At 60.1% G+C, this 27,979-nt stretch overlaps 4 protein-coding genes across 9 annotated transcripts; 3 read left to right on the top strand and 1 right to left on the bottom strand.

The window, feature by feature from the left end:
* Positions 1-25: 25 nt before the first annotated feature.
* Positions 26-7,122, bottom strand: ARFRP1 (ARF related protein 1). Of its 5 annotated transcripts, none has more exons than XM_060033267.2 (8): positions 6,974-7,122; positions 6,385-6,483; positions 6,030-6,117; positions 5,740-5,822; positions 2,618-2,699; positions 2,370-2,440; positions 1,766-1,866; positions 26-1,697 (listed from the first exon to the last, which is right to left on the bottom strand). In XM_060033267.2, exons 2-8 carry the CDS (start codon positions 6,475-6,477, stop codon positions 1,610-1,612), a joined length of 606 nt encoding a protein of 201 aa, XP_059889250.1. In that variant the 5' UTR covers positions 6,478-6,483; positions 6,974-7,122; the 3' UTR covers positions 26-1,609. The 5 variants fall into 5 exon arrangements, 2 of the variants coding, with proteins under 2 accessions (XP_059889250.1, XP_069397560.1); XR_009522248.1 differs by having other exon boundaries at positions 1,661-1,697; positions 2,370-2,435; XM_069541459.1 differs by lacking the exon at positions 26-1,697 and having other exon boundaries at positions 1,762-1,866.
* Positions 7,123-7,231: 109 nt separating this feature from the next.
* On the top strand, positions 7,232-19,462 carry ZGPAT (zinc finger CCCH-type and G-patch domain containing). 2 transcript variants are annotated; one of them, XM_060033263.2, is made up of 6 exons: positions 7,232-8,284; positions 17,121-17,254; positions 17,476-17,631; positions 18,290-18,409; positions 18,496-18,904; positions 19,049-19,462. In XM_060033263.2, the coding sequence occupies exons 1-6, from the start codon at positions 7,701-7,703 to the stop codon at positions 19,185-19,187; spliced, it is 1,542 nt and encodes a 513-aa protein (XP_059889246.1). In that variant the 5' UTR covers positions 7,232-7,700; the 3' UTR covers positions 19,188-19,462. The 2 variants fall into 2 exon arrangements, with proteins under 2 accessions (XP_059889246.1, XP_059889247.1); XM_060033264.2 differs by lacking the exon at positions 17,476-17,631.
* A 1,398-nt stretch (positions 19,463-20,860) lies between these two features.
* LIME1 (Lck interacting transmembrane adaptor 1) lies at positions 20,861-22,002 on the top strand (the record flags this gene model as incomplete). Its single annotated transcript, XM_060032849.1, has 5 exons — positions 20,861-20,941; positions 21,001-21,088; positions 21,173-21,351; positions 21,415-21,522; positions 21,621-22,002. Coding segments are annotated over 5 exons (741 nt in total), but the record flags the coding sequence as incomplete, so codon positions are not given.
* A 758-nt stretch (positions 22,003-22,760) lies between these two features.
* On the top strand, positions 22,761-26,489 carry SLC2A4RG (SLC2A4 regulator). Its single transcript, XM_060033256.1, is given in 9 exon segments — positions 22,761-22,886; positions 22,888-23,079; positions 23,370-23,494; positions 24,420-24,529; positions 25,022-25,200; positions 25,272-25,372; positions 25,461-25,698; positions 25,786-25,877; positions 25,968-26,489. Coding segments are annotated over 9 exon segments (1,275 nt in total). The 3' UTR covers positions 26,080-26,489.
* The last annotated feature ends 1,490 nt before the right edge of the window (positions 26,490-27,979 follow it).

Raw genomic sequence — 27,979 nt, 5'->3', positions numbered from 1 at the left:
CACCCCGACTGGGACGGACCCTCGATGGGGGAAGGGTTGTGGGAGACGGGGACAGCGGGTGGCAGCCGTCCCCAGGCCTCACTGCGTGATCCTCCCCACCCCAGTTGTGCTCTCAGTGGTTAGGATGGTGTGGAGGGAGGGTTGCCCAGTCCCTGGGCTCTCCCCGTGGAACAGAAGCCAGCCCGGAGTGGTCAACACGCCAGCCCGTGTGTCCTGGGGCACCAGGAGAAGTGTCCCCCTCGTTACCCCTCCTTTGGGCTCCACCCTCAAAGCAGCAGGGGATTTCCCAGCAAGACCTCCCGGTAGGACAGCGTGTCTCACTCGCTTTCTGGGAAATGTCGGTTTTCCCTTCTGGGGCAGGTTTGGATGACGGCTTGACTCACCAATCCAGGGGAACTCCCAGTCCTGGCCTGGCAGCCCCCTGCCAGCCCCGGAACCCCCTGCCTGACCCCCAGGAAGGGCCCCAGGGGAGGCAGACTCACAGCCCCCCACTCCCCCATGACTCACATCACCTGCAGCTGGTCCCCAGCCCCAGCCCTGACTCATCCATTTCCCAGCATCTCCTCCTGGGCCCCATCGGGGAGAGCAGCTGGGACTGTGACCCTCAGACACGAAGCCACCAGGCCTCTGGAGGAACAGTGGACAGGAGCCACTCCAACTGTCTTTATTTCACCCACAGCTAGGCTCATGGGGGGTTGGCAGCTCCTGCAGGGGCCGTGTGGGAGGGTCCTGAGGACCAGTCTTGCCTGGAGGGCCTCTGCTCCTGGACACAGGCCTGGAAAGGGCTTTCTAGATGGCTCACCCCAGCCCTGAGGGGGACCCCGCCCTTCACCGCCAGCTGGAAGCGCAGGCCCAGCACACCACCAGCCCACCCCAGAGGTGGTAACTGTGGTCATCCTAGGTGGGTGGCAGGCAGGCTTGCGGGGGGTGGGGGGTGGGGTGATGCCCACTCCCAGCACAACCGCCTAGCTTTACCGTCCTTGCTGGGGATCAAAACAAGGTGGCTGGGCCAGTGGAGGGGGCACACAGCCTCCCAGGCAGGTCTCCCCTGCCCTGTCCTGAGGCTGCATCAGGACAGGGACGGAGGCAAGCCCAGGTTTTCCTGAAGCTGACACCAGCCCCCCAGTCCGCCTCCAGGATCAGAGGGGACAGAGGCTGAGGACAGCCATGGCCCCCCGGCCCCCTCCGTGGGCACGATGTAGCCCTGGGCACTGTGAAAGGCCCCACACCTCTGGAAAAACCCAGTTCCAAGCAGCTGCCCCACAAGGCCCCACGAGGGTCCAGGCCGGCAGGCCTGCTGGAGCAGCAGCTCCAAAGGGAGTGGTGGCCTGCCAAGGCCTCACCCTGGGACCCCAAAACTGGGCCTTGGGGGCGGGGCCCAGGCCCGATGTGAGGGTCTGGTGGGGTCCCTGCCACCCCAGCTCCCCTCGGCAGAAGAAGCCTCCGGATGCCTACGCTTTTCTGGATACAGAGAAAAGTTTGTCTTAGAAGAAAAACAAAGCAAGTAGAACCACCACAAGGCAAAGCCAACCCAGCCCCTGGGGGGATCAGCGGCGGAATCAGCAGGAGCTCTTCAGGACGAGCGGCAGGCGCCCTGGGCCGGCTGCACCTATGTGATGTCCCGCTGCCGCGGCGGCCGGTGCACGTTCCGCACGACGCACTTCACCATCCACTCGATGCCCTCGCGCACCCCCTTACTGTGGAGACAGTGGGTGTGAGGCGGGGCCAGCCGTGGCCCCCGGCGCCCAGGGCAAGCCCCACTCACCCCGTGAGGGCCGAGCAGGCCTGGGTCAGGCAGTCGCGCCTGCCGATCTTGGAGGCGCAGTCGCTGAACACAGTCTTGATGTCGGGGATGGAGAGGCAAGTCTGGGGGAGGCGAGGCTGCGAGGATCAGGCTCAGGCCCGGCCCCAGGGCAGCTCCTAGAGCTGCAGGGGGCACCCCGGGGCTACTCCATCCAGGAGGGGTCCTGCCTGGCGAGCCACCTCAGGGGAGCAGGTGTCAGGGAAGGTCTACAGGGAAGCAGTGCTCAGGGCCCCCTCCACGCGGATGGCTCTGCACCACCAGTGGTCAGTGGTCCCAGGGGATGAGGCCAGCACAGCTGCTGTGCTCAAGGGCAGCAGACAGGTCGGGGTCAGGGCTGACTCCCACCCTGGTCCCTCTGCATCTTCTTTCCAGAGCTTTCTTTCACCTGGGTCTGCCCAGCAGGAGGCTCCCACTGGCAGCACTGCGGCCAGAAGCCTGGTGGGGGGGGGGGGGCGGCTCTGCCCCCAGGGCAGCCATGCCCTGGTGTCTGAGGAAGGCAGCAGCCCTCCCCTGGGAGAGGCGCCCTGTCCCCCGGGAGTGGGGCCCACTGGGCCCAGGGGCTCACCTCAATGTCCTGCTTGTTGGCCAGCACCAGGATGGGGACACCGTCCAGCGCCTCGCTTGTGACCATCTTCTCTGGGGCGAGCAGAGAGGAGGCAGTGAGCGCCCTTTGTCCGCCTCTGCCCAGAGGTCCCCAGGCCCTCACGGACCCCCTAGAGGCGTGGACGCACTCAGCGGGGCCCTCCTGACCTGGCGCCCTCCCCCTCCCCCACCCAGCCCAGCTCTGGAGGCAGCCTGGCCAGCCGCACACACCGAATGCTCGCTTGGACTCGGACAGCCGCTCCTCATCCGTGGAGTCGATGACGTAGATGACGCCGTGGCACTCCGCGTAGTACTGGGCGGGAGCAGAACGGGGTGCTGAGCCGCGGGCACCCGGCCACCTTGAGGCAGCCCCCAGCTGGAAGACCCTTCTGGGGTGCTTCCTGGGGGTGGGGAGGGAGGGCAGAGTGGAGAGGCGCCCCAGACCCCCCGGGCCGGGGTGGCCACCTCCCTCACCCACTTGCCGGGTGCTGTGCTCCGAACACCGCTTCAGCCTCCGCTCTTAGGACCCACCCACACCTGCTGGCCTGACGGCAGGGGCTTGGGGTCTCAGCAGGCCTGGGGGTGGGGGCAGCGGCGGCTTGCCGTCGGGAAGCCACGGAAAGCCCGCCGAGGGGCGAGTCCGGAACATTCACAGCAGCTCTGCCCCCTGCGCGGGACAGAACCAACACCTGAGCCAGCGCCAGCGAGCTCGGAGCTCTGCAGGCTGGACCGGGGCCGGGAGGGTGGCTGGCCCTGGGTTCCCTCCCAGCAGCGGCCACACAGGAGCCACCCCGACACTTAAAACCACCAGAGCCCGGGGTATGGGGAGAGCTATGGGGGGTGAACGGCAGCACCCCTGGGAAAGGACAGACACACGAAGCGGGCCTGGCAAGTCAGCCTTTTGTTCCGCTCAGAAAAGAGTACAGAAATGCCCACGCTGGCGGAGCGGGTGACGCCCCCACGCGCACTCCAGCTCCTGCCCAGCATGATCCCAAGAACCGGGAACACGCACATGTCCCACAGGGCATGACGCCAACTTGTCCCCGCCCCCCCAGTACAAGTCAAGCCTTTGTACCTGCACTCGCTACAGAGAAGGAAGCCCGACACGGGTGGCCTCTGGGTCTGCAGACCACATGTCCTACACCCGGGGCCTCTCTGGCCAGCCTGCTGGGTGACGCAGGGCCAGGAGCTGCGGCCCAACCGTGGAGGCCTCCGAGGCAGGAGGGGACAGCGTGGGGGTTTGCAGCGAGTCAGTGAGGGAATCACTGCTCTGCCCCTGGGGCCCCTGTGGTGGCAGGGGACTTCAACCCATGTGCAACCGGGCCCCGGCAGACGGGCCCAGGTCCACCGCCACGCCCTCGGGCATCGCGTGACGGCCAGGCAGCAGCGGCAGGGATAGGGGCGGCACCCCTGGGGCTTAGCGTGAGCCCAACCTGGAGGGCAAGGGGCTGCCCTGAGCCCGCGGCAACCGCCGTGCCCAGACCCTGATGGTGGTGTCACCTGTGGCCTCGCGCTGGAGGGCTCTCGGCTGTGGCCTGGAGGGACAGAGGCCAGAAGTCACCCCTGTGGCAGGGCGCCAGGGGGTCTGCTTGGTCCACAGACCTGGCCTGAGGCTGGCACGCGCACAGACCCGTGGGCAGCAGTGTGCGGCACGAGCGGAGGTGTGGGTGGACGGACAGTAGTGGACACGCGAGTGAAGACCCGCCGGACCGTGCTGGATGGCACGGGGGTGGGGGGCAGGCCCCACGACAGCGGCTCAGATCCAGAGCGGGAGCAGAAGCCCCACTTTCCACCCCTCCTGGTGACTCAGAGCTGGGGTTAGGGGTGTGGTCACCTCCATGCTACCTGCTCACAAGGGCGAGCAGGGCGCCCACCCTGGCAGGGGCACCTGACGCCGTAGGCAGGCGGCAGGGCACCCACTCCACCTGAGTCACAGAGCACGCGAGCAGCCCAGGGTCCCTCCGAGACGGCAGGCTCAGCGATCGGGGCTCAGCCCCTCGTGCTGAGGCAACGAGGCCACGCCACCAACAGACGTGGAAGCTGGTGGGGGGATGGGGGGGCACGACCAACCCAGTTTCGCCTCAGGAGAAGCCAGTCCCCAACCAGAGGCGTGTGTGTGCAGGTGCACCTGTTACCGGCCGTGGCCTGGCTGCCGTGACAAGCAGTGCACCCAGTGCAGATCCCCTTGTTGGCTCCTGCAAGACCCATTCTGACCCATAAAGAGCCATCTGACCATGTCACAGCCGCCCAGGGCAGCCCACCGTGGTGACCTGCCACAGGGATGGAGTCCCAGCCAGCTTGGCCCGACATGGGGCAGCATCTGAGATGACCCCACCCCTGCCCAGGCCTGCATCCCCCCCCATACACTTGCACCCCAACCTCTGCCGCAGCATCTGCCTCCGAGACCCTTGCCTATGACAGAATATCAGGACCTGTCTCACACTCCCCGCGTGAGTCTAGAGTTTGCACAGACAGCCCCTAGCTTGGGTCTGCCTTGGTCCAACTTAAATGGCCACAGGAGGTCTGTCAGTGACCTTCTGGCCGCAGGATGGAACCTGTCCTCTTGGCTGGAGGTCAGGACGAGGGGGACACTTTGGGAGGAAAAAGGAAAAGGTGACCAGGTACGTGCTGCTGGGGTCAAACCAGAAATCAAGACCAGGGCATGCGAGCCACCGGCAAGTGCTGGGATGGGCACATTTGCCCCCAGAATCAGGGTGAGCTTGTCTGAGCTTGTCAGAGTGCCCCTGGCACTAGGCTGTACCAAAGCCGCCACGTCAATCCATTGGGAGGGGGCTGAGGGAAGAGGCTTGTCCTGCCCTGTTCTCTGCTGGACCCCGGTGCCTGGCACAGGCTGAGCTGAACACCGACTCCAGTCTCGAGGTCTCAGAAACGCTTCAAACCTACCTCGAAAGAGGAGACACGTGCTGTGGGCCGTGGAGGACACCCTCCCCTGATGGGGAAGGGGCCACCATGGAGGACAGGCCCTAAGCTAGGACTGAGGGAGGACCCAGTAGGGGAGACTCAGGCCCCGGTGCTGCACCTGAGCACCAAACAGGCGTTGCGTCTCCCCCAGGTCTGCTCCTCGACCATTCTTCATCTCGTCCCGTTCTGATCAGCAACAAAATCTCTAAGCCAAAAGGAACCGAGTTTGTCTCTGCTCTTGGGGGGAGTGACTTGGGAACTGGGATGGAGGCGAGCCTCAGGAACCAAGTGGGTGACGGAAGCCGCCAGCAGGAAGAAAAGAAGGGGAGTCCCAGGCCTTCTGAGGAAAGGCAGGAAGAGACCACGGTGCCAACTAGAGAGATGGCACGACAGGCAGGCCAGGGAGTCGATGTGGCATCCGCCCACCTTACCTTGTCCCACAGAGACTGCAGCTCCTCCTGCCCCCCTAAGTCCCAGAACATGAGGCGGGCCTTTCCAAAGTCCACAGTGCCGACTGGGAAGAAAAGGAGACAGGTGAGGCTGTGGCCTTGGTCCCTGACACACGGGCTCCCAGCCCTCCCGGGAGGACCAGGCGGTGCCGGCGCTCCGCGATGCTGGGGCCAGTGGGAGCCGGAGCAGTGGCCTCACCCTCGGCCTCCGTACACTGCAGCATCCTCAGGGTTCTGCCCCCCAAACCCACAGCCGTAAAGGACCTCCTTACTGTTTAGGCCCACAGTGGTAGTGATTTTGGACAGACTCATCCCCTTGTAGTTCTTGTTGAACCGGGTCTTTGACTGCTCCAAGAAGGTCTAAAGGGAGAGACAGAAAGAGGGGTGACGTGAGAACTGGGAGACTTCTCATGGCTGCTTCACAAATACCCCTACTTGGGCCTATTCCTCTAAACTGAAACAAAACAAAACAACGTTTTGCTTTTAAAGCAGCTAGCGGTAACTGTCCCATGGTCTTAAGCGGAGTTCGGATCCTGTATGGGTACAGAACATGCAGCTAAAAGCATAAAACCAACAGGACCATGGGGCAGCGGGGGAGTAGGGGTGTTGACACGGGACCGCACGTACCGTCTTCCCGGCGTTGTCCAGACCCAAGATCAGAATGCAGTACTCATCCTTCTGGAACATGTACTTGTACAGGCCTGACAGCAGCGTGTACATCCTGCCCTGGGAACCCGAGATCGGTCACGGGCGAACCGGCCCGCACCACGCCTCCCCAGCGCCCCTCAACGGGCAGAGGGTCTGTCTGCCCGCTTGACCGCTCAGAGCTGGAGCCCTGAGCTGGGCTCCTCCTGACCCGCCTCCCCTCAGCCCGGCACTGCCGCCGCCGCCTTCGCCTCCGCAACTGCTCCCGCCTTGGCCCGGAGCTCCCGGCGCCCTCGCTCCCACTCCCGGCCCGGCCAGGGCGCTCCGCTCGCAGGCAAAAGGCGGCCCGTCCCGCCCCGCTTCACCCCGAGCGCGGCCCTCGCTCCCCAGCCCGGGCTCCCCTCGGGCTTCGCTCCGCTCGGGTCTCCCCGCGAGCCGCCCGCCTCGCACCCGGCCCGCCGCGGGCGCCTCTCAGAGGCGGGGCGCATGGGTGCGGGTGGAGGGCGGCGCGGACAGACTGCGGACCGGCCGCCGGGCCCGGGCCCAGCTCTGCTCGCCCTACTCCACTTACTTGCGCCTGCCCGGCCGGGCCGCGGAGCCGGGGAGCCGAAGAGCCAGCGGAACCGCAGCGCACCTGGCCCTCTGACCCCACGCTGACCCCGCGCTGACCCCGCGTGGCGCCCGACGGGACGCCGGCTGGCCACCCGGGGAGGGGCGGAGCCGTCCCGGCGGCCCCCGCGCCAGGCACTTCCGGCGGCGGCGGCGGCGGCGGCGCTCGGGCGGAAGTGCCTGTCGGTTGCGGGGGCGGAAGCGGGCGTGGGGCGTCTTTGGCCGGTGAGGCCGGGAGGCCGTCTGAGGCGGCGGCCGGGAGACTGCGCAGAGGAGGGCCGGAGGCGAGGGGGTCTGGGCGACTGGGCCTGGGCCCTTGGTGGCAGGCCGAGCGGGGGCGGGCGGCGCGGGGCCCGGGGGGTGGGCCCGGCCGGGGGCATCGGGCTGGGACGCAGATACCCCGGAGGAACTTGACGGCAGCTCCCGGGAAGGGAGCGGAGGCCGTGGGGCCAGCGGCCAAGGGCTGGCTCTGGCTCTTTTTCTCGGAGGTGGAAACTTCTCTCGGCCCAAACAGGAGGCAGGGCGGTTGACGGTTCCGCAGGCTGTCCGCCGAGGGCGGCGGTTGGCCAGCGCTCAGTACTAGCCTCGCGGGGACGGCCGGTCCCGGGTTCATCCGGCTTCTCTTCCCCGCATCTCTGGCTCCCACGCCTCCCCTCTGAGGACCCAGGAACCCGGCCCCTCCCGGCAGGATGGACGAGGAGAGCCTGCAGACCGCCCTCCGGACCTACGACGCGCAGCTGCAGCAGGTGGAGCTGGCTCTGGGCACTGGCCTGGATCCCTCGGAGCTGGCAGATCTGCGCCAGCTGCAGGGGGACCTGAAGGAGCTGATCGAGCTCACTGAGGCCAGCCTGGTGTCCGTCAGGAAGAGCAAGCTGCTGGCGGCGCTGGATGGAGAGCGCCCAGCCCAGGAGGATGCTGAGTACTTGGCTTTCCAGGAGGCCATTGCTGAGGCAGTGGAGGTGCCAGTAGCCCCCGAGGCAGAATTGGAGACTGTTCCTATGAGAGAGACCGGGCCAGGACCCACGGAGCCTGGGCGGGAGGAGGACGATGGGGAGGACGAAGACGGGGCAGAGCTGAGTGGGAGGAAGGTGAACGCCCCCTACTACAGTACCTGGGGCACCCTGGAGTATCACAACGCCATGATCGTGGGCACCGAGGAGATGGATGATGGCTCTCCGGGCGTGCGCGTACTCTATCTCTACCCCACTCACAAGTCCCTGAAGCCTTGCCCGTTCTTCCTGGAGGGGAAGTGCCGTTTCCAGGAAAGCTGCAGGTAAGGCCTGGGTTCCCGGGGCCCCTGGGGTCGTGGTGGGGGGGGTGGATTGCACACAGGATCAGGGGCTAGGTGGGCCCTCTGGACTTTGAAGTTTTGTGCTTCTTTGCCCAGCAGAGTGCTGACAAGAAGAGACCGTGGGGGACAGGGGATTCTTCTAGCAGTGTCCTTGTTTAGGTGTTTAGTTGGATTTTCCCTGGGTAGATGAAGAAGTATGGAAGGGCTGATGTTGAAAAGAATGGACTCCCCCCCCCGCCCCCATCACCAGTTTTATTCTTCAGAATGAAACTTCTAAAATTTGCTTTTTTTTTTTTTTTTTTTTTTTTGCGGTACACGGGCCTCTCACTGCCGTGGCCTCTCCCGTTGCGGAGCACAGGCTCCGGACGCGCAGGCTCAGCGGCCATGGCTCACAGACCCAGCCGCTCCGTGGCATGTGGGATCTTCCCGGACCGGGGCACGAACCCGTGTCCCCTGCATCGGCAGGCGGACTCTCAACCACTGCGCCACCAGGGAAGCCCTAAAATTTGCTTTTATTATAGAAACTTGATTATAGAAGTTGTGAAACACATGTGAAGTTGGAGGGAGTAGTGTACAGGTTGCCCGTGCTCCAGCTTCAGGCGTCATTGTCTGTCAAGATCGTGCCAGTCTTGTTTCAACTCTTCCTGCCTCTGGATTACCTTAAAGCAAGTTGTAGAAATTACTGGGCTTTCTCTTATAAATACTTCAGGATACTACCCTAACCTGAGTGATAAGGATGTTATTTTAAAAACTATCTCCGTGTCGCCCTCACACTTAACAGAATTTAACAGCAATACTTCGTTCGTATTCAAATTTCCACAGTTGTAATGATGTTGCTTTTTGCTTAAGCACATGACTTTAACTTTGCTTCTTTTTACTTTTTCTTTGCAAAGAATACTTATCGAGATTTCCAATAGATGATTTTCTTTTTTAGCCAATAGTCCAGAGTAACTTCCTTTAGTTCTTCCGTTGTCTTATTTCTTTATAGATTCTTGCTGGGCCCTAAGTCTTATTTGCTACATTTCCCCCTTTTTTCCTTTCATTCCCTGTAAGTTTTGTGAAAGGCGTAGCGTGCATACAGGGAAGTGCACGACAAATCAGTCATAAGCCTCCTCCAGCTTCCCCAGGGTGGGTGCGCCCCTATCCTCAGCAAACAGTCATGGAGCAGAGGAGGGAGCCCTCCATCCTTTCTGCCACTGGTCCCTCCGGAGGGTTCCTCCCCATCCCTGTGCCATGTCCTGTGTGGTGATGAGAACTAACGTGTCCCTGTGCTGCGTCCTCTGGGCAGGCACTGTTCCGAGGGTTTCATGCGTATTAACTCACCTGGCAGCAGGCCCGCCAGGTAGGCCGTAAGGCTGCTGTGGTCGCTGGGCCTCCCAGGCAGTCAGGCTCTGAGACGGGCCGGCTCCCCTCTGCCGTGGTCTCAGCTGCTGCCTGCTGTCAGCTTTAGGCCCAACCCATGCAGCCCACGAACATGCCCCTCACCACCACCCTGGTCTGATAGTTATTTTCTTGCATTTGTTTTGGATTTTTAAAATTTACTTATTTAAAATTTTATTTTAAAGATAAAATAGTGTTGAAGCACCCTGTGGCCCACTGCTCTGTCACAGCCCCTCCCCTTCTTGGGAGGCTCGTTGGCACATCTGTGGTGTGTTTCCCTCTAGTACACATGAGACCTTTATAGACACGTGTATCTGTGAATAGGACATATTTGTGCTTTATTTTCTGATTAAGTGGTTAGCATGCAGGATGCTTCGTTTTGCAGCTCTTCTCAGAGAGCGTGTCTGTGAGAAAAGTCCATGTTGATGTTTATAGAAATATTTTGTGCATTTTAACTGCTGTGTTATTTTTCTCATGAATATGCCACATTTTATTCTGTCTCCTGGTGTTTCCCAGTTTGTTTGTTTTTTTAATTTATTGGTTGATTGCTGTGCGCGGGCTTTCTCTAGTTGAGGTGAGTGGGGGCTACTCTTCATTGAGGTGCACGGGCTTCTTATTGCTGTGGCTTCTCTTGTTGCAGAGCACGGGCTGTAGAGCACAGGCTCAGTAGTTGTGGCACGCAGGCTCAGCAGTTGTAGCTCGTGGGCTGTAGAGCACAGGCTCAGTAGTTGTGGCGCACGGGCTTAGTTGCTCCGCGGCATGTGGGATCTTCCCGGACCAGGGCTCAAACCTGTGTCCCCTGAATTGGCAGGCGGATTCTTAACCACTGCGCCACCAGGGAAGTCCATTTTCCCAGTTGTTATTTATTACAAACAACGTGCTGTGAACATCCTAGCGCACATCTTTCATCCCTGGTGAGAATGTCCCCGGTGTGTAGCAGTGTGGAGAACACGCGCATTTTCTGTCCTTGTGCGCCGTACGGTTCCCAGTCCCTGGTCTGCTCCGTAGTCACCCTCGGTCACGTTCTCTTACTTGCGAATTCGTGCCCACTGAGAGCTGGGGAGGTGATCTTGATTGAACTTGTATTTCCTTGATTATTAGCAAGATTGAGCACTTTTTCGTACATTTGTTCTAACTTCATCATTCTGTTTCAATGTCCTTATCAGTAAAAACAGAGATGAGGATGTCTCTCGCAGTTGTTGGGAGAACGGGATGCGTTAATAGAAGTAAAAGAATATTGAACGGTAGCTAACATGTAGTAAGGACACAGTAAACTTCAAATTTTTATCTTGTTATTGTAAAATAAAATCAGACAGAGGAAGTAAAGAAGTAGCATGAGGAATCATTGTAACATCCTAGTACTCGCTGCTCAGATCAAAACTACAAATTTGCCAATTACCCCACGAGCCCCTCTGTTTGCCTCAGCCCAGACACAGCCTTCTCCCTCTGCCAAAAAGAAGCACTGTCTCGACTTTTATGATAATCACTTCCTTGTGTTCTTTGTTGCTTATCACTCAGGTGCGGCCGGGTGTAAACGTTGTAGTTTAATCTTGCTCGCTTTTTAAGGCTGCTGAGTCTGCACCCCGCCCCCCCACCCCTGCCTTTCCTGGCCTCACAGTTTCACTGTTGAAGGACCAGACCCTTTGACTGTCACCGACCGCCCTGGTGCAGCCCAGCATGTTCCTGTGTTCACCGCAGGCTGGCATCTGGATCCAGGGACCTGGTCACACTCAGGACCCCCAGTTGGGCATGTCTCTAGGTGTTGTGCTTTCGTCAGGAGGCACCTGATGTACAGCTGCCAACGGTGCTCAACGCCGAGATCCACTGATACAGTGTGGATTGCAAAAGAGCTCTTTAATTCTGTCGGTTCATTTACTAGCCGAACGTTATAGAGAGATGCCTTTCCTTGTCTACAATTTGGCTATCTAGTGGTACAGATCATATGGAAAAGGCAGGGTAACGCCGGACTTTTCTGTTTTGTTTCCTTGGTTTCCAAGATAGCAAATTGGTTCTCTTTCATCCTGAGGTGATAAATTGGCTTTTAAAAAATATTTAATATCCATATGGACTGATGGATTTAAATGTATTTGATGAATTTCAGTCCATGAAGATTCTGATCTTTTTCTTTTTTTTCTTTGTGGTACGCGGGCCACTCACTGTTGCCTCTCCTTTTGTGGAGCACAGGCTCTGGACGTGCAGGCTCAGGGGCCATGGCTCACGGGCCCAGCCGCTCCGCGGCATGTGGTATCCTCCCGGACCGGGACACGAAACCGTGTCCCCTGCATCGGCAGGCGGACTCTCAACCACTGTGCCACCAGGGAAGCCCAGATTCTTATCTTTATTGAGACTCAAATTGTCTCACCCTTGTCAAGTGGGAGCTTCTTCAGGTTGGCTCCCACATCCTTTTGACACAGCCCCAGGAGTCACGGTTTCCCACAGTCATCTGCATTCTTCCTACCCCAGACCTGAAGGCACCCAAGTCTCCAAGAAGCCCTGGTTTCTTTTAATGGGAGATGGTATTTCACAACCCACAGTGGGGGCACTGGGATGTACTTTGCTGCTAGTTGGTTCATTGCTGTAGGCTTTTTTAGCAGACGGACCTAGGAAATACAGGTGGACACACACTAATGTACATGTTAATGTATATGTAGCCATACCACATACTTATGTTTTTAAGGACAAATACTTTGTGAATTTATACTGATATTTTCAATTCAAATTAAGGATTGCAGTGTTTCTACTTAATCTTTTCTGGATCACATCCGTATTTCCTTCTTTATGCCAGGACTCTGGTTCTCAAGGACATAGGGAATGATGGGCTCCAAAGGACCCATAATTAATTTGTTTTATCCCATTTTACACACACAGGACACTCAGAATAACATTCATTCATTCTTCCATTATGATGATTGAAAACTGTTAAAAGCATTTTTACACGTACTACTACCCACATTCTCCCTCTGTCTTTGTGATTGCACTAGACCTGCGTTGTTGGATCTTGTGGCCGTTACAGCCATTGTTTCCCTTTTACTCCCAACCTTAGTTCTAGAAGGACCTTTGCATTTCATGCTTACCATCATTCGATCTGTTGGGGTCTTTTTAGCATTTCGGTTGTATGAGACTCGTTTTCTGGTAGGTTCTTCAGGAAGGGCTCACAGGAATAATGTTTTCAGAGATCTGACATGTTGATTAGGTTCTGTTTGTGTCTTTTATACTGGAAGAGCAGTTTTGTTGAATACATTAAGTCCCCTACATATGAACGAATTCTGTTCTGAGAGTGCGTTCGTAAGTGCAATTTGTTCATAAGTCCAACAAAGTTAGCCTAGGTACCCAACAAACACAATCAGCTATATAGTATTGTACTGTAATAGGCTGTTAGTACGTTTCACACAAGTAATATATAAAAAATAACACAAAAAATAAAACATTTTAAATCTTACAGTACCTTGAGAAGTACAGTAGTACAGTACAACAGCTGGCGTGCAGTGGCACATTTGCATCTTTGAAAGTTCGCAACTTGAAGGTTCATATGTAGGGGACTTACTGTATAAGATTCTTATCTCGTATTACTTTCCTTGAATATTTCATATAACTTATTCTATTTTGATATAAAATATTGTTGAAAATTTCCCTTGTAAATCACATGCTCTAATGGTGTAAGGGTCCAGCTTCATTCTTTTGCATGTAGGTATCCAGTTTCCCAGTACCATTTGTTGAAAGAACTGTCCTTTCCCCATTGAATTGTCATGACACCCCTGACGAGACCGGACTGATGTGTGTGAGGGGTTATTTCTGGGTTCTCTCATCCAGTTCATTGGTCCACACCAATGGACTGGATGTGTTTATGCCAGTACATACTGTTTGGATGACTGTAGCTTTGTAGTAAGTTTTGAAGTCAGGAAGTACATAGTCCTCAAACATTTTTTCTTCTTCTCAAAGATTCTTTTGGCTATTCAAGATCCATTCCATTTCCATATGAATTTTAAAATCAGCTTGTCCAATTCTGTGTAAAAGAAGATTGGAATTTTGATAGGAATTGCATTGCATCTGTAGATCAATGTGGGTAGTATTGCCATCCTAATAATATGAAGTCTTCTAATTTATGAACATGGGATCTTTTTCCAATTATGTAGGTCTTCTTTAATTTCTTTCAGCAATGTTCTGTAGTTCACAAGCCTTGGTTAAATTTATTTCTAAGTATTTTATTCACTTTCATGCTGCTGTAAATGAAATTATTTCATTTTTAGATTGTGCATTTATAGTGTATTAATATGCAACTGATCTTTCCATGTTGATCTTATATCCTATAACACTATCAAATTCATTTTTTAGCTCTAATAGGATTTTTTTCTGGATTATTTAGGGCTTTCTATATATACAGTTATGTCATTGACAAATAGAGGTACTTTTGCTTCTTTTTTTTTTTTAATTTTTTTTTTGGCTGCATTGGGTCTTCGTTGCTGTTCTCGGGCTTTCTCTAGTTGCGGCGAACAGGGGGCTACTCTTCATTGTGGTCCGCGGGCTTCTCACTGCAGTGGTTTCTCCTGTTGTGGAGCATGGGCTCTAGGCACGCAGGCTTCAGTAGGTGTGGCACGCGGGCTCAGTAATTGTGGCTCGCAGGCGCTAGAGCGCAAGCCCAGTAGTGGCGCACGGGCTTAGCTGCTCCGTGGCATGTGGGAGCTTCCCAGACCAGGGCTCTAACCTGTGTCCGCTGCATTGGCAGGCAGATTCCTAACCACTGTGCCACCAGGGAAGCCCACTGTTGCTTCTTCCCTTCCAATTTGGATGGCTTTTATTTATTTTTCTTGCTTAACTGCTCCGCCTAGAACTTCCCATACTACACTGAATAGAAGTAGCGAGAGCAGCCATCCTTGTCTTGTTCCTGATCTTAGGGAGGAAGCACCCAGTCTCTCACCACTGAGTGTGATGTGAGCTGTGGGTTTTCCATAGTTGCTGTTTATCAGGTTGAGTGTTGTTTTGGTTGTTTTTTTTAAATTTATTTATTTATTTTTGGCTGCATTTGGTCTTTGTTGCTGTGTACGGGCTTTCTGTAGTTGCGGCCAGAGGGGGCTACTCTTTGTTGTGGTGCGCGGGCTTCTCATTGCAGTGGCTTCTCTTGTTGTGGAGCGCGGGCTCTAGGGGCACGGGCTTCAGTAGTTGTGGCACGTGGACTCAGTAGTTGTGGCTCGCTGGCTCTAGAGCGCAGGCTCAGTAGTTGTGGCACACAGGCTTAGTTGCTCTGTGGCATGTGGGATCTTCCAAGACGAGGGCTCAAACCCGTGTGCCCTCCATTGGCAGGCGGATTCTTAACCCCTGCGCCACCAGGGAAGCCCCTGAGTGTTTTTAACATGCAAGGGTGTTGCATTTTTTCAAGTGTCTTTTGTACATCGGTTGACGTGCTAGTTTTCTATTAATGTGCTCTGTTTTATTGAATGGCTTTCATGTGTTGAACCACCCTTGCATTCCTGGGATAAACCGAACTGAGTTGTGGTGTATACTCATTCTAAATGCTTGTTTTCTGGTTCAAGTTTTTACTTGTTCTGGAGTGTATTTTCGTGAATGTTGTGAAGCAGATGATCGAGTGGGGTGTTGTTGGGGTTTTTTGTATGGGAACCAATTTTTAATTTTTTCCTTATGAAATCCGTAGTGTGTGTTTTCCTGCCTCATGGGTAACACCTCCCCTGTCCTGCATGAAGTTTGTTGTATGAGAGGCTCTTCCTGGGTGCACTTCGTTCCATTGATCAGGCTGCCTGTGCTCTTGGTTGACGTTTGTTTCATGGACACGCCGTTAACTACTCCCCATGGTTGGGAACTTAGGTTATTTCCAAATCTTTCGTGTTTGGGTCACATCCTTCTGGCTCAGTCCTTACATACTTTCATTATTGTTGTTTTAGGGTCATTCCCTAGAAGCGCTTGCTGGATTAAGGGAGACACCAAATTTTAGGGCTTCTAAGAGTACCAAAGATTCCTGCGGGGAGGTTTAGTTGGTGGTGTCTGTAGTGTCTGGGTGTGTTGAGGGGTGTTTGGCCAAATTCACCGAGTCTGGGCATCTTTCCTCGGTTGAAGAGGGCTTTTCAACCACTGTGCCCACTGTAGGACACGTGGGCCAGTTTTGCAGCTGCTGGTGCCACTGGCCGTTGGTGGTACCCTGGGGGCCTGAGGACAGTCAGGGGTGAGAAGGAACTGGCCAGAACCCCGCCAGGGAGGCATCCGAGGCCACCTTTGTTTGCTCCTGGAAGGTGACTGAAATGCCTTGTTTCCTCTCCTTTCTCCCCATGGACTCCACCTAGGAGGCCAGCCACGGCAGGGCTGGCTGTGTGTCCAGAGCGAGTGCCTGTCTTCACTTACTCTCATGGGGTTAGAACCGCTTCCTCCTTGAAATGGGGGCACAGCAGGAGATGTGTGCGTGGTTGCTTCATGTCTTTATTTGGCAAAGTTAAAGGTTGCAGCCCTCTGTCCCCACTTCCTCCCCCACCTCCTCTCTCCCGGTTTTCATTTTGGTTTCACTGTTTCACTGACATCTAGAAGTCAAGGCAGCACTGTTACAACAGCTCTTTCTAACTGGCTGGGGAGGACTCAGTCCTGTGAGAGCACGCAGACACACTTGCCTTGATGACCTGTTGTATCTGGTGGAGAGGCGCCGGGGAGCTCTCTTCACAAGGATGTCTACCAGCCATGTGTGTGCCTGTGTATACATGACTCTAGCCCAGAAGGCTGGGGAGAAACTCGAAGCATCTTTTCCTCAGGGTACCCAGGTCCATCCTGAGAGTGAGAGCACAAGCACAAGTGTGTGTGTCCATACATATGCACGCACACATGTACACATGTATGCACACGTCCACGCATGTGTGCGTGTACATTGCATACGTGTGTGGGTGAGTGCTTGTGTATGCTGTGTGTGCCTATATGTGCACACGTTTGTGTGCACGTGTGTGTGCACGTGTGCATGTGTGCCTTGCATACTTGTGTGCGCGTGTATGCATGCACACGTGTGTGTGCACATGTGCGCATGCACACGTGTGTGGGTGTGTTGTGCATGTGTGTGTGCGTGTGCATGTATGGGCATGGATGTGTGTGCGCACACGTGCGCATGGGTTGTGTGCATACACGCGTACGCATGTGTTCAGTGTATATTGTGTGTGCACGTGTGAGTGGGTGTTGTTTGTACACACGTGTTCAGTGTATATGCGCGTGGGTGTGTATTGTGTGCATGTTTACACACGTGTGTGTTCAGTGGATGTGTGTACATGTGTGCATGGGTGTGTGTGTCATATTTTTGTACACACGTGTTCAGCAGATATGTATATAGATGTGTGTGTCTGTCTCCCCGTCCATCCTTCCTGTCCGGGCGGTGTCCAGGCAGGTAGACGGGATTCTCCCGGCTCACGGGGCCCTGGTGGCCGTGTCTGAGTCTGCATCCCTATGGCCCTCGCTGCAGGTTCTCCCATGGGCAGGTGGTCTCTGTGGATGAGCTGCGCCCCTTCCAAGACCCGGACCTGAGCTCCCTGCAGGCCGGCTCTGCGTGTCTGGCCAAGCGGCAGGATGGCCTCTGGCACCCAGCGCGGATCACTGGTGAGGCTGCCTGGGGCCTCCCTGATGGGGTCCTTTCTGGGAACCCTCCCCGTGTGTCACATGTTAGTCCTGCCCAACAACTCCTCTGTTTGGGCATTGGGATCCCACCCCACGCCCAAGAGGAGCAAGGCCCCGCCTTGGCCCCGCCCTGCTCCCAGCTTCCAGAGTGGCTCCTTCCATGTGTTAAGGCCACTGCCCTGCTGCCTCTGTGCCCCCCCCAGATGTGGACAGTGGCTACTACACGGTCAAATTTGACTCTCTGCTGTTGAAAGAGGCCGTGGTGGAGGGGGACAGCATCCTGCCCCCGCTGCGCACGGAGCCCACAGGTTCCTCTGACTCAGACGGCAGTGACGTGGACGACCCCAGCTATGCTCGAGGTATGGCTGCTGCCACCCCGAGAGGCTCCTGGCTGGCAGGGTCCCATACTGTGGTCAGTACGAGGACGCACTTGGGGCAGGGGGCAGACGCGAGGCCCCCACAGCGGGCAGGGGAGATGAGAGGGTGCGTGATGGGTCTGGGGCAGGTCCGGAGACCCACAGATGCAGAAACCCAGAATGATGACAGTCCCACGCGAGCCACAGGAGTAGGTGGGACGCACAGGAAGGGACGGTTTCCTGCAGGGCATGGGGACCTGGCGGGTGGACAGAGGAACTGGCTAGCAGTGTCTGGCCCTCCCCCAGGGGGGTGTCCGCCTGGGATCTGTTAGCCAAGTTGTCCATGCTGATGGAGGGGAGGACTGAGCCGCCAGGTAGAGGCGAGTACTGCTCTCTGTTAAGGGAACGGCAGCACCCACCTCCAGGGAATAGGATGGGGGCCACCACGTGACCAGGCTGTGACCCTGAAGTGTGGAGCGGGCTGGGCTCTGCCACAGGCTCTGCCTGTTGTGCTCACCACACAGCCCTGGGCAACTGGCAGGGAGCCAGGGGTGCCGGGGATTGGCCCTGGCCCAGAGCTGAGCTCTTGGGCTAACCTTGGCCGGAGCCCAGGATGCCCCGTATCCAGCTGGGTTAAGCTGTTGCCCTCTGATGCCTGCAGTGGTGGAACCTGCTGCTGCTGACCCTGGGACCTGCAGCTCCGCCTTCGCCGGCTGGGAGGTGCACACGCGGGGCATCGGCTCCAGACTCCTCGCCAAGATGGGCTATGAGTTTGGCAAGGGTGAGTGTGTGCTGCACGGGGGGGTGAAGGGCTCCCTCAGCACGGCCCCAGAGTCCAGTGGCAGTGCCAGCTCGGTGTACCCCCAGGTCTGGGCCGGCATGCGGAGGGCCGGGTGGAGCCCATCCACGCTGTGGTGCTGCCGCGAGGGAAGTCGCTGGACCAGTGTGCGGAGATCCTGCAGAAGAGGACCAGGGGCAGCCAGGCTGGCGCCAGCAGGCCCCCAAAATGCCGGGGCAGAGGGGGTGGGCCTAGGGGCCGCCCACCGTCTCGCAATGTGTTTGACTTCCTGAACGAGAAGCTGAAAGGCGGGGCCCCCGGGGCCCTGGAGGCGGGGGTGGCGCCCCCGGGAAGGAGGAGTGGCGAGGAGGTGTACCACGCCAGCAGGAGTGCCAAGCGCGCCCTGAGCCTGCAGCTCTTCCAGACGGAGGAGAAGATCGAGCAGACCCAGCGAGCCATCCGGGGCATCCAGGAGGCCCTTGCCCGCAATGCTGGCCGGTACGTGTGGGCCCTGCCCGAGCCACACCGCACCCCTGCCCGTGGTGCCTGGGTGAGAGCTCGCCCCGACCTGAGGGCGGCGGGCCAGATCTGAGGAGGGGCTGGAGGATGATGGGCAGTGCTGAATGGCGGGCCCTTCCCCAGGCACAGCGTGACAGCAGCCCAGCTGCAGGAGAAGCTGGCGGGAGCCCAGCGGCAGCTGGGGCAGCTCCGGGCCCAGGAGGCGGGCCTGCAGAGGGAACAGAGGAAGGCGGACACCCACAAGAAGATGACCGAGTTCTAGGGCCCCGACACGTGGCGTGGACAGAGCTCAGGGACCCCGGCTCCCGCTGCCTTCAGGAAGACCAGCTGTCGCTCGACAGCTAGAATGCCACCGGAAGAGGGGCCAGCCCTCACAGTTGGCCTTCTTGCCGGCCTCGGGCATGTGGCCACTGCTGAGAGGAGACAGGCTGCAGGGGTCCCTGTCAGGTCCCTTCCTGACACTTCCTTGACCATTGAGCCCACCTACCAGTGTCCTGGGCTGTCTCCTGAGCAAGGACATTAAAGTGACTTTGTTGCAGTGTCTTTTAGTGGAGGCTCGGCTGGCTGTGGGGACTTTGAGGAGGAGGGGTCTTTGCACCGGGTCACGGGGCTGGGCTGGAGGGGTCCTGAGTGAGGGTGCTGCCCAGCACCCTGCCCAGAGGCAGAGGGCCCGGGAGGACGGGCATCCTTGCTGCTCTCCCAGATGCGGTCACAGCCTAGGGTGCCCCCCACATTGCCTGACACCCATAGACAGGTGAGCCCGGTGCTGCAGTGATGGAAGGAGACCGTGGCTGTGCGGGGCCAAGAGGGAGCGCCGTTATCGAGGCAGGAGGACCCGGTGGGGCGGGGGGTGTTGGCACCCTGGGTCAGTGCCCGCGTGTTTTGTCGCCCACATGCACCCACTGCATCGTGGGTGGAGACAACAGGATTTAGGGCCTCCGATCAGCACCAGCTCGCAGCACACCCCTGCCAAGCCCCGTCTAGGCCCCAGGCAGGGCCACGGCAGGTGGGTGAGGCTGCCGTGGCGGCTGCGTGGGAAGACGCGGCGTGGTGCACGGGCAGGAAGTTAGGTGGGGAGCTGGGCCAAGGGCGACACAGGCCTTGCGGCTCGAGGTGCCCAAGCTGCCCGCCACCCTAGGTGCTGAATGGGCCCTACCAGGTCAGGGCATTGGGACCTGGGCCCTCTGGTGAGGAAAGCCCACTCCCTGGGTCTGAGCAGACCGGCCCCCACTTTCGGAGATAGCTCCACGCTGCTGGCCCCTCACCTCCGGCACCTGTGCCAGGACTCCAGGAAGCGGACGTCCGATGGCAGGGGCAGTTGGAGGGGAGGGATGGAGAGCCGGGGTGGGGTGGTCAGTGTCCAAAGCAGCCCTTCCTGCCTGCTGACCCCCAGCTTTCCAGCCTCCCAGGGGGTCAGTCTCTGTAGTGGACAGCTAGGGGGCATCACCTGGACAGGAGCCATGCCTGGGCAGGACGTGGCTGTAGGTGAGTCTGTGGCCTGTGGCTTGCTAGCCTGGGGTGTGACCTGGGGGCCTCCCCGGCTCTCAGGTTTGGCCTCAGTGACCACAGTGGGGCCTTGGCCAGGTCCCAGCTGCCCTGCCCCTCCTCAACTGGCCGTGCTTGGACATCACTTGAGTCATCTTTGCCAACTCAGGTCCTCATGGGGGCCAGACAGAGCATGCCTCACCCCTCACCAGCAGCCCCTGCGCAGAGGCGGGAGGGTAGGCGCTGAGGCTGTGTCCCCTCGGCCTCCATAGGAGAGAGGGGCTGCTGAGCCCTGGGGTTTCCTGTGTGCTGAGTCAGAGCACGGGGTGGGGGACCTTCTGGCAGCACAAGGCGCGCGTGCGCGCGCGCGCACACACGCACGCGCGCGCGCGTCCCTACTGGCCTTGGACCGGAGGCCGACGCCTCTGACCCGCACCTCTGCCTCCCCGCTCTGATGACCCTCTTGCACCCAGGAAGCGGGCACAGAGGCAGCTGTCTGGGCCACAGAGCAGTGTAATGCCAGCAGAAGCGGTGAGTGCCAGGGTGTCCCTGGGGCCAGCAGGGGACCGGCCAGCCTTCCTTGCCCCCAGTCACTGCTGAGACGACCCTACCACTGCTCCCTCGGCAAGTCGGACACCAGACTGCACGAGCTGCACCGCAGCTGGCTCTGCAGCAGAGGTGAGCTGGTGGAAGGGCTGGGGCCTAGCAGCGGGCAGGCGTCCCCGGACCCCTAAGTAATCTCTGCCCTGCCCCCACCCTCAGCCCCACAGCCTGCCAGCATGGATCTGCGCCCACAATGGCTGGAGGCGTCCAGAGGCACGACGTCCAGGCCCCCGGCAGCCTTCCCACACCAGGAGCTGCCCCTGGTCACGCCCTCCACCGGCCCTGAGGCCACCTATTCCAACGTGGGGCTGGCTGCCATCCCCAGGACCGGGCTGGCAGTCACCTCTGGGGTGTGGGCAGGGGCACAGCTGACCAGCAGCTGTGCCAGGCCCGGTCCCGAGGCCAGACCCGTGGGGGCTGAGTATGCGTGTGTCCAGAAGCTCAAGGGAACAGATAGGGGCCCCCGAGGCCTGGAGCACGGGAAAGCTGAGGCGACCCCAGCTGCTCAGGTGAAGTGAAGGGTGTGAGGTAGGGTGGGCGGGACTGGGCAGATCCTCGGCCGAGCGGGTGGTGCTGAGCCCTCCCTGGACTGGCTTCCTCTCTCCAGGTGGACATCCTGTATTCCAGGATCAGCAGGCCTAAAAGGAGGGACCCAGGACCTTCCACAGACCAGCCAGGCCCCAAGGGCGGGGAAGCGAGTTTGGCTCTGGGGAGGGACCTGGTCTACGAGGTCCTCCCTCTCAGGGGCCTGGGCGTGGACAAGAGCCTCCTGGAAAACATATATGAGAGCATCCAGGGGACGGAGGCCCCCGGGCACCTGGAACCCCCCAGCTCCAACTCCTACCAGGAGAGGACATGTGCAGGGCATGGAGACCCCCTGCTTCCTGTCTAAGCCTGGGGAGGGGGTCTTCATCCCCTCTGCCCTGAACACCCAGGTACAGATGATCCTTCCTCCAGAGTGGGGTGCGACCCCTCACTTCCCACAGAGTCCCCTCCCCCACACGCGGCTAACAGCACGAATTCCGGATAGCAGTGCTGTCAGCCTATGGGGTCCCTAGGGTCCTGGCTGCCATGTCCTCTCTAGGGCAGGGTCTCAATAAAGCCCCAGCTCAGGGAGCATGAACACTGCTATACCTCAGCCTGCTCTTCTTGAAAGCCTGGGAGGCTTGGTGGGGTGGCGTCTGGAAGGAGTGAAAACCTCTCCTTGGGAATGGGCTTCCTCCCGCTGGGGGTGCTGGGTACCTGCGCCCTGTCACCTGGGGCCGCCGGCTGGTCGGGCTCAGAAGACCGAGTGGGGAGGGAGGCAAGCCCTGGCGGGCGGTCCTCAGGCCGAGGGGCTCCTCCGAGCGGTGAGCCGGCCCACAGGGTGGCTACCCCAAGGTGGGACCTGAACCCTGAACGACAGGGAAGGCTCCGCCACCCAGCCCCTGGAGTTACATAAGGGGCGCGGGAGGTGGGCAGTCGTGCGTTAAAGAATAACCTGCTCCCGGGAAGGCCGCCAAGGAGACGCGGCCTCCTCCCGGGTCCGGCAGCTCGCGCAGGGGCATCCCTCGAGGAAGCCGGCCCGCCCCGGCGACGGGGGCGCCGGGGCGGGGGCCGTCGGGCGGGCGGGCGGCAGGAGCCGGGCCCCCTCCCGGAGCGGCGCGGGAGCGGCCAGCGCGGGAGCAGCCGGCCAGGGGCGGGGTGTGGCCGCGGGGCGGTCCAATGGGCGCGGGGGGGGGCGGTCCAATGGGCGCGGGGCGGTCCAATGGGCGCGGGGCGGGCGGGGCCTCGGGCCGCGAGGAGGGGGCGGGGCCGGCCGGCAGCCTCCGGGCGGCGCGGCGCGGGCGGCGGCCGATCGAGGGCGGGGGTCGGTGGCCCGGCCAGCCCGGCCCAGCCCGGCCCAGCCCGGCCCGGCCCGGGGCCGCGTCCGGAGCGTCCGCCCTCGCCGCTGCAGCCTCGGTAACCGGCCGGCCATGGAGGCCGAGCGCCCCCCGGCGCCCGGCCCGGGCTGCGGGCGCCCCCCACTCCGCGCCGCCGGCCGGGACCCCGCGGCCGCGCCCGTGTCGGTGCCCGCGCCGCCGCAGGTACCGGGCTGGGGGCGCCGACAAAGTTCCCGCTGCGAAGATGGCGTCGGGCTGCACGAACTTTGGGCCCCGGGGCGGGGCGGGCGGGGGCGGCGCGTCGCCGCGCGTGTCCGTGGGTCCGGCGGGGCTGGGCCGGCGCCCGGAGCGCTTCCCGCCGCGGCGGCCGGGGGCGGGGCCGGGGGCGGGGCCGCACCGGCCGCAGCCAGTTTGGGGGCGGGCACCATCGGGTCGGGGTGGCGGTGGGGGTGGGGACTCGGCCGCTGCCCGCGCTGAGCCGGCCGCGTCCGCAGGGCCCTGCCGTGGAGTTCGCGCTGCCGCAGGAGCCGGAGCCGCGGGCCGCGGACCTCGGGGCCCCGGGGGCGGGGGCGGCGGGGCCACCGACGCCGTCGGCGCACATCCCGGTGCCAGGGTATAGGTGAGCCGGGGTTCGCGTGCCAGGCCGAGGGGGCGTGTGCACCCGTGCGCCTGTGTGTGCAGGGGTGGTGGATGGGGCGCGGGCTGGAGCCTTCCAGACCCCACCCCTGCGAGGGGCGCCTCGGTGGAGGGCAGGTCAGCATCCTGAACTGGGTTTCTGTCCTTGCCTTTCGGCTCTCCAGCCCTGGAGGAGTTAAGCAGAAATGACCCATGTGTCAGTATGCCTTGTTCCTCCCCAAACCCTGAGAGCCAGAGCGCAGAACTGGGAGGGGGCGCCTGTCAGCCTCTGTGCCCAGGAGGCTGTGAGGCCCGCGTGGAATCGACTGTCCAGGCATCCCGGGGCCCCTGATGGCTGTCTCGCCAGCTCTGTCTGCAGAGAGAGAAACCCTCCCAGGTGCCTGACACCCCGGGCTGGCTGCGCAGGCGGGGGCGGGCCCTGGCCTTGCCCGCTGGGGCCCAGGGACCCGCTTGTGCTTGGAGCCCAGGCTCCGCTGGCTGCTGCTGGCTGCTGGCTGCTCCCGCCCTCCCAGGTCTGGCGCTAGGCCCGCAGCTGCTGTTGCACAACCCTGGTTAATGTGTGATTGCGGGGAGGGCTGGCCTGGCCTGGCCCCACCGGCGGGGCCTCAGACCCCTGTCCAGCAGCAGGGTCTGAAGGAGCCACGGTGGAACAAAGCCCAGGCTGCAGAGAAGTCGGGCTTTGGAAAGACCCCAGCCCAGGCTTGTTCCCGGTGGTTCCTGGGGATTTGGAGCTCGGCAACCCGAGCTGGAGGTGGAGCTGGGCCTCCTGCCCGGCTCCTGGAGTGAGGGAGCTGGGTGCACACACGTGCCCAGGCCTGCACGTGTGCCGGGACGGGGACGGGCCTGGAGTACTTCTTGGGCCCTACCCACCCCTCCACCCCTCCACCCCCCATCCCCATCTCCTCCAGAGCCCCCCCAGGAAAAGCCCGGCTGGACGAGGTCATGGCTGCTGCAGCCCTCACAAGCCTGTCCACCAGCCCCCTCCTGCTGGGGGCCCCGGCTGTAGCCTTCAGCACAGGTGAGACTTAGAGGCCTGGCTTGGGGTGGGGGGTGCCGGCAGGGCTCAGGACCACTGTCCCTCCAGGACCCTACAAGCTGCTGTGGGGCAGGCAGAGCCGCTCACCTGGAATGCCATCTTCTAAGCGCATCCATCTCCTGAGGCCTAAAGCGACATCAGGACCCCCACGGCCCCTCCCTGCGGCCAAAGCTGCAGTGCCCCAGGCCTGCAGGCCTCCGTGACCTGTCCATCTCCACCTGGCTGGCCAGGCAGCTCCCCACCCCGTGCTCTTCTGGTCTTCCTTCTCTGTGCTGGAGAGGCTCGTCCCCGGGCTGCCGTGGTCAGCTCCTCCCGGCCACTACCTCCTCCAAGAGGTTCTTTGCCCTCCAGGCTCACCTGTGGACAGGTGAACAGGCGGAGGTTTTGCACTCAGGGACTCGTAGCCAGCAGCGTCTGCAGCACAGCCGTGGCCCCCAAAAGTCCTGATGCCGGCACCGGTGTGTGTGTCCGCAGAGCCCAGCTTGGAGCCTCGGAGGGAGGCCCCGGTGCGGCCGCCGGGCAGCAGCGGCAGCAGCGGGGATGGGGGCTGGGGCCCGGCCAGTGACCAGTCCTCTCCATCTACCCCGTCGCCCCCGCTGCCACCTGAGGCAGCCCACTTCCTGTTCGGGGAGCCTGCCCTGAGGAAGAGGAAGGTGAGCCAGGGCAGCCCTTGGAGCGGGGTGGACGTGGGGGGCGCCGAGGCTGACCGCCCCCTGTCACCCAGAGCTCGCTGCAGGGGCTGTTCCAGTGTCTGTGGAAGCGCTGCGGGAAGGTGCTGAGCTCGGCGTCAGGGATGCAGAGACACATCCGTCTGGTGCACCTGGGGTGCGGCGGGGCCGGGGGTGGGGGAGGGGCGGGGGGCGCCAGGCAGGCCCCTGCGTCAGCTCGCACCCCACCCCCCGCCCCCCAGCAGGCGGCAGGCAGAGCCAGAGCAGAGCGACGGCGAGGAGGACTTCTACTACACGGAGCTGGATGTCGGCGTGGACTCGCTGACCGATGGGCTGTCTGGCCTGACCCCGGGGTCCCCCACGGCCTCCGCGCCGCCCGCCTTCCCCCGCCTGGAGCCGCTGGAGCCCCCGGCCCTGCCCAGCCTGCTGCGCCCGCCCGCCCTGCCCCCACCCCCGGTGCTGAGCTCCCTGCCCGCCCCCCAGGTGTGCGCCAGTGGCCCCGCTTGCCAGGTGGGTGAGGCCTCGGGTGGCTCTGGAGGGGCGCGAGGCCACAGCGGTGTCTCCTCTCAGGGCTGCCTGGCACCCGTCCACCCGGAGCCACAGCCCATCCCGGTCAGGGCCTGCGCGCCCGCCCTGCCCGCCAAGCCCGGTGCCAACCCGAGGTGCGTGTGTGTGTGTGAAGGGGCCGGGGAAGGCACCGGGCAGGAGGCTCCCGGCCCGACAGCACCCCATGCCCCCCATGTGTCCCCCAGGAAGCCCCGAGGTGACGCCAGGAAGTGCCGGAAGGTGTATGGCGTGGAGCACCGGGACCTGTGGTGCACGGCCTGCCGCTGGAAGAAGGCCTGCCAGCGCTTCCTGGACTGAGCCCCGCCCGCCGGGGCCTCTCCTAGCTGCAGGGTCTTCTTTCTAACCCGGGGGGGGGGGGGCCCGGGCCCCACCACTCAAAGTGCCTCTGAAGAAACCAGCCTCTTGGCCTTTTGCACTAAAGCCAAACCTCACAGCTGTCCCCTTGGCCTGGGGTCCCCAGGGGTGGCCGCCCCCCACCTGTCGGCCCTGGACTTGTCAGGGGTGTGACGGGCCCCGCTTTGGGGCCACATGGGGCCGTCCTCGATGCACTTTGAGGGGTGTCGGGGAGGGGGCGCCCCTGCCCGCACTTAATCTGACTGTTTGAGGGCCCGGGTGCACATTTGTACCGTGTTTGCCAAGCTCAGGTGTCTCACGTCTGGGCTGAACCAGGCGAGGAGTAACATTAAAGATTCGGGATTTTTCCAAAAGCTGTGTCTGCCTCCTGGGGGGAGGGACACGGAGCCGGGACCCCGCCATGGGCAGGGATGGCGGTGGGCAGACAGGAGGCCAGCAACCAGGCCACAGAGGGCTGGGGGTGGGGCTTACTCTCTGGCCCCCTCTGCCCAGGGTGAGGCCGGAGGAGGAGATGCTGTCTGAAACACACACGAGGCACCTGCTCAAGCAGCAATTTCCCAGTTTATTGAAAGTGATCGCTTTGCAAGAAAGTCTAACTAACCCCGTCACAGAAAGGAGACCCACAGGCGGGCCCGGAGTGCGCCCGCGGACAAGAAATCTCAAGACCACTAGGGAGGAGGTGCTGTTGGCCGTTGACGGCTCCGGGGAAGCAGGCGATGGCCGTGATGTCCCACTGACCAGTTACAAAAGACTCCCCCAAATATGAAACACATCTCCAATACAAACACAGGTTTATAATAATTCATATAAAGTCGATATAATATAGATTATCCCCAGAAAAAAATCAACAATCTTCAAACACTGCCCTTTTTCTGTTTCGTTTGTGTTGACAGGTTGAAAGCATGTTGAAAAAATAAATATTTAAGAAAAGCACACACACAGCGCCCTCACTACAAGTAGTTCTAAAAAGGGCCACATACAAAACACAATATAGGATCTAAAAAATAAAAACACCATTAAGTATGGCTTTCTTAAGAGTTGCACATGTCACAGAATGAGCGAAAATAAGATTATCTTTCATATAATATTGCAAAAAGTTCCAGTTTTTGCATTTTTTCAGAGTTCTCTTTTTTAAAAAGGAAGATGTGCAAAGTTGGAAGCAGTAGCTGTGTTCTTTCAGTTGAGGTCCCTATCCAGTCCTGGCAGTGTTGTGACTGTTCCCAAACCCAGAGTTCAGGCATACAACCCGGTCAGGATCCAGAGCTTGATACAAAAATCTTGGTTCCCCGCCCCTCCCCCACCCCCAAAGACCTTGCCGCCTGATGGACCGCGTCCCACATCGGCGTTGCAGACACCAAACACAGACGCACACAGACGGAAAGGTACAAAATGTGAGATGTGATCTACACGCTTTTCCGCTTCATAAAAAAATATTTATTAGTTTAAACATTGATTTGGGAAAAAAAAAAGATCACGTTAAAAAAGAAACCTTCGTTACACGTCTTTCCCTCCACGCCTCTGGAGGCGATGTGTTCGCCTGCATCTCTGAAATCCAGCTCTCGAGTTAACCGCACACGAGAATAGTGAACACACGGGGCTCGGGGGCGGGAGGTGGGACCCTCGGTTTTCCAGGGTATTGTTTTGAGGAAGAAAATGCCCTTGTGGCACTGAGGGCCCCGTTAAAAGTCAGCCAGGACGGTCCAGAGCGGGAGTGAGCAGGTCCTGAGTGTGGCGCAAAGGTGGCCCGGGGCGCGGGCGGCGGGCTGAGAGGTGGCCCCGTACAAAACCCAGAGACGCTTGGCAGCAAAGGTCTGGTTTCCAAACGCATTTGATAAGAAAGTGA

Source organism: Delphinus delphis, chromosome 15 (genome assembly GCF_949987515.2).
Source record: "Delphinus delphis chromosome 15, mDelDel1.2, whole genome shotgun sequence".
Taxonomy (NCBI): domain Eukaryota; kingdom Metazoa; phylum Chordata; class Mammalia; order Artiodactyla; family Delphinidae; genus Delphinus; species Delphinus delphis.
Note: the sequence above shows the minus strand (reverse complement) of the source record. Positions and strands in the feature narration are given on the sequence as shown.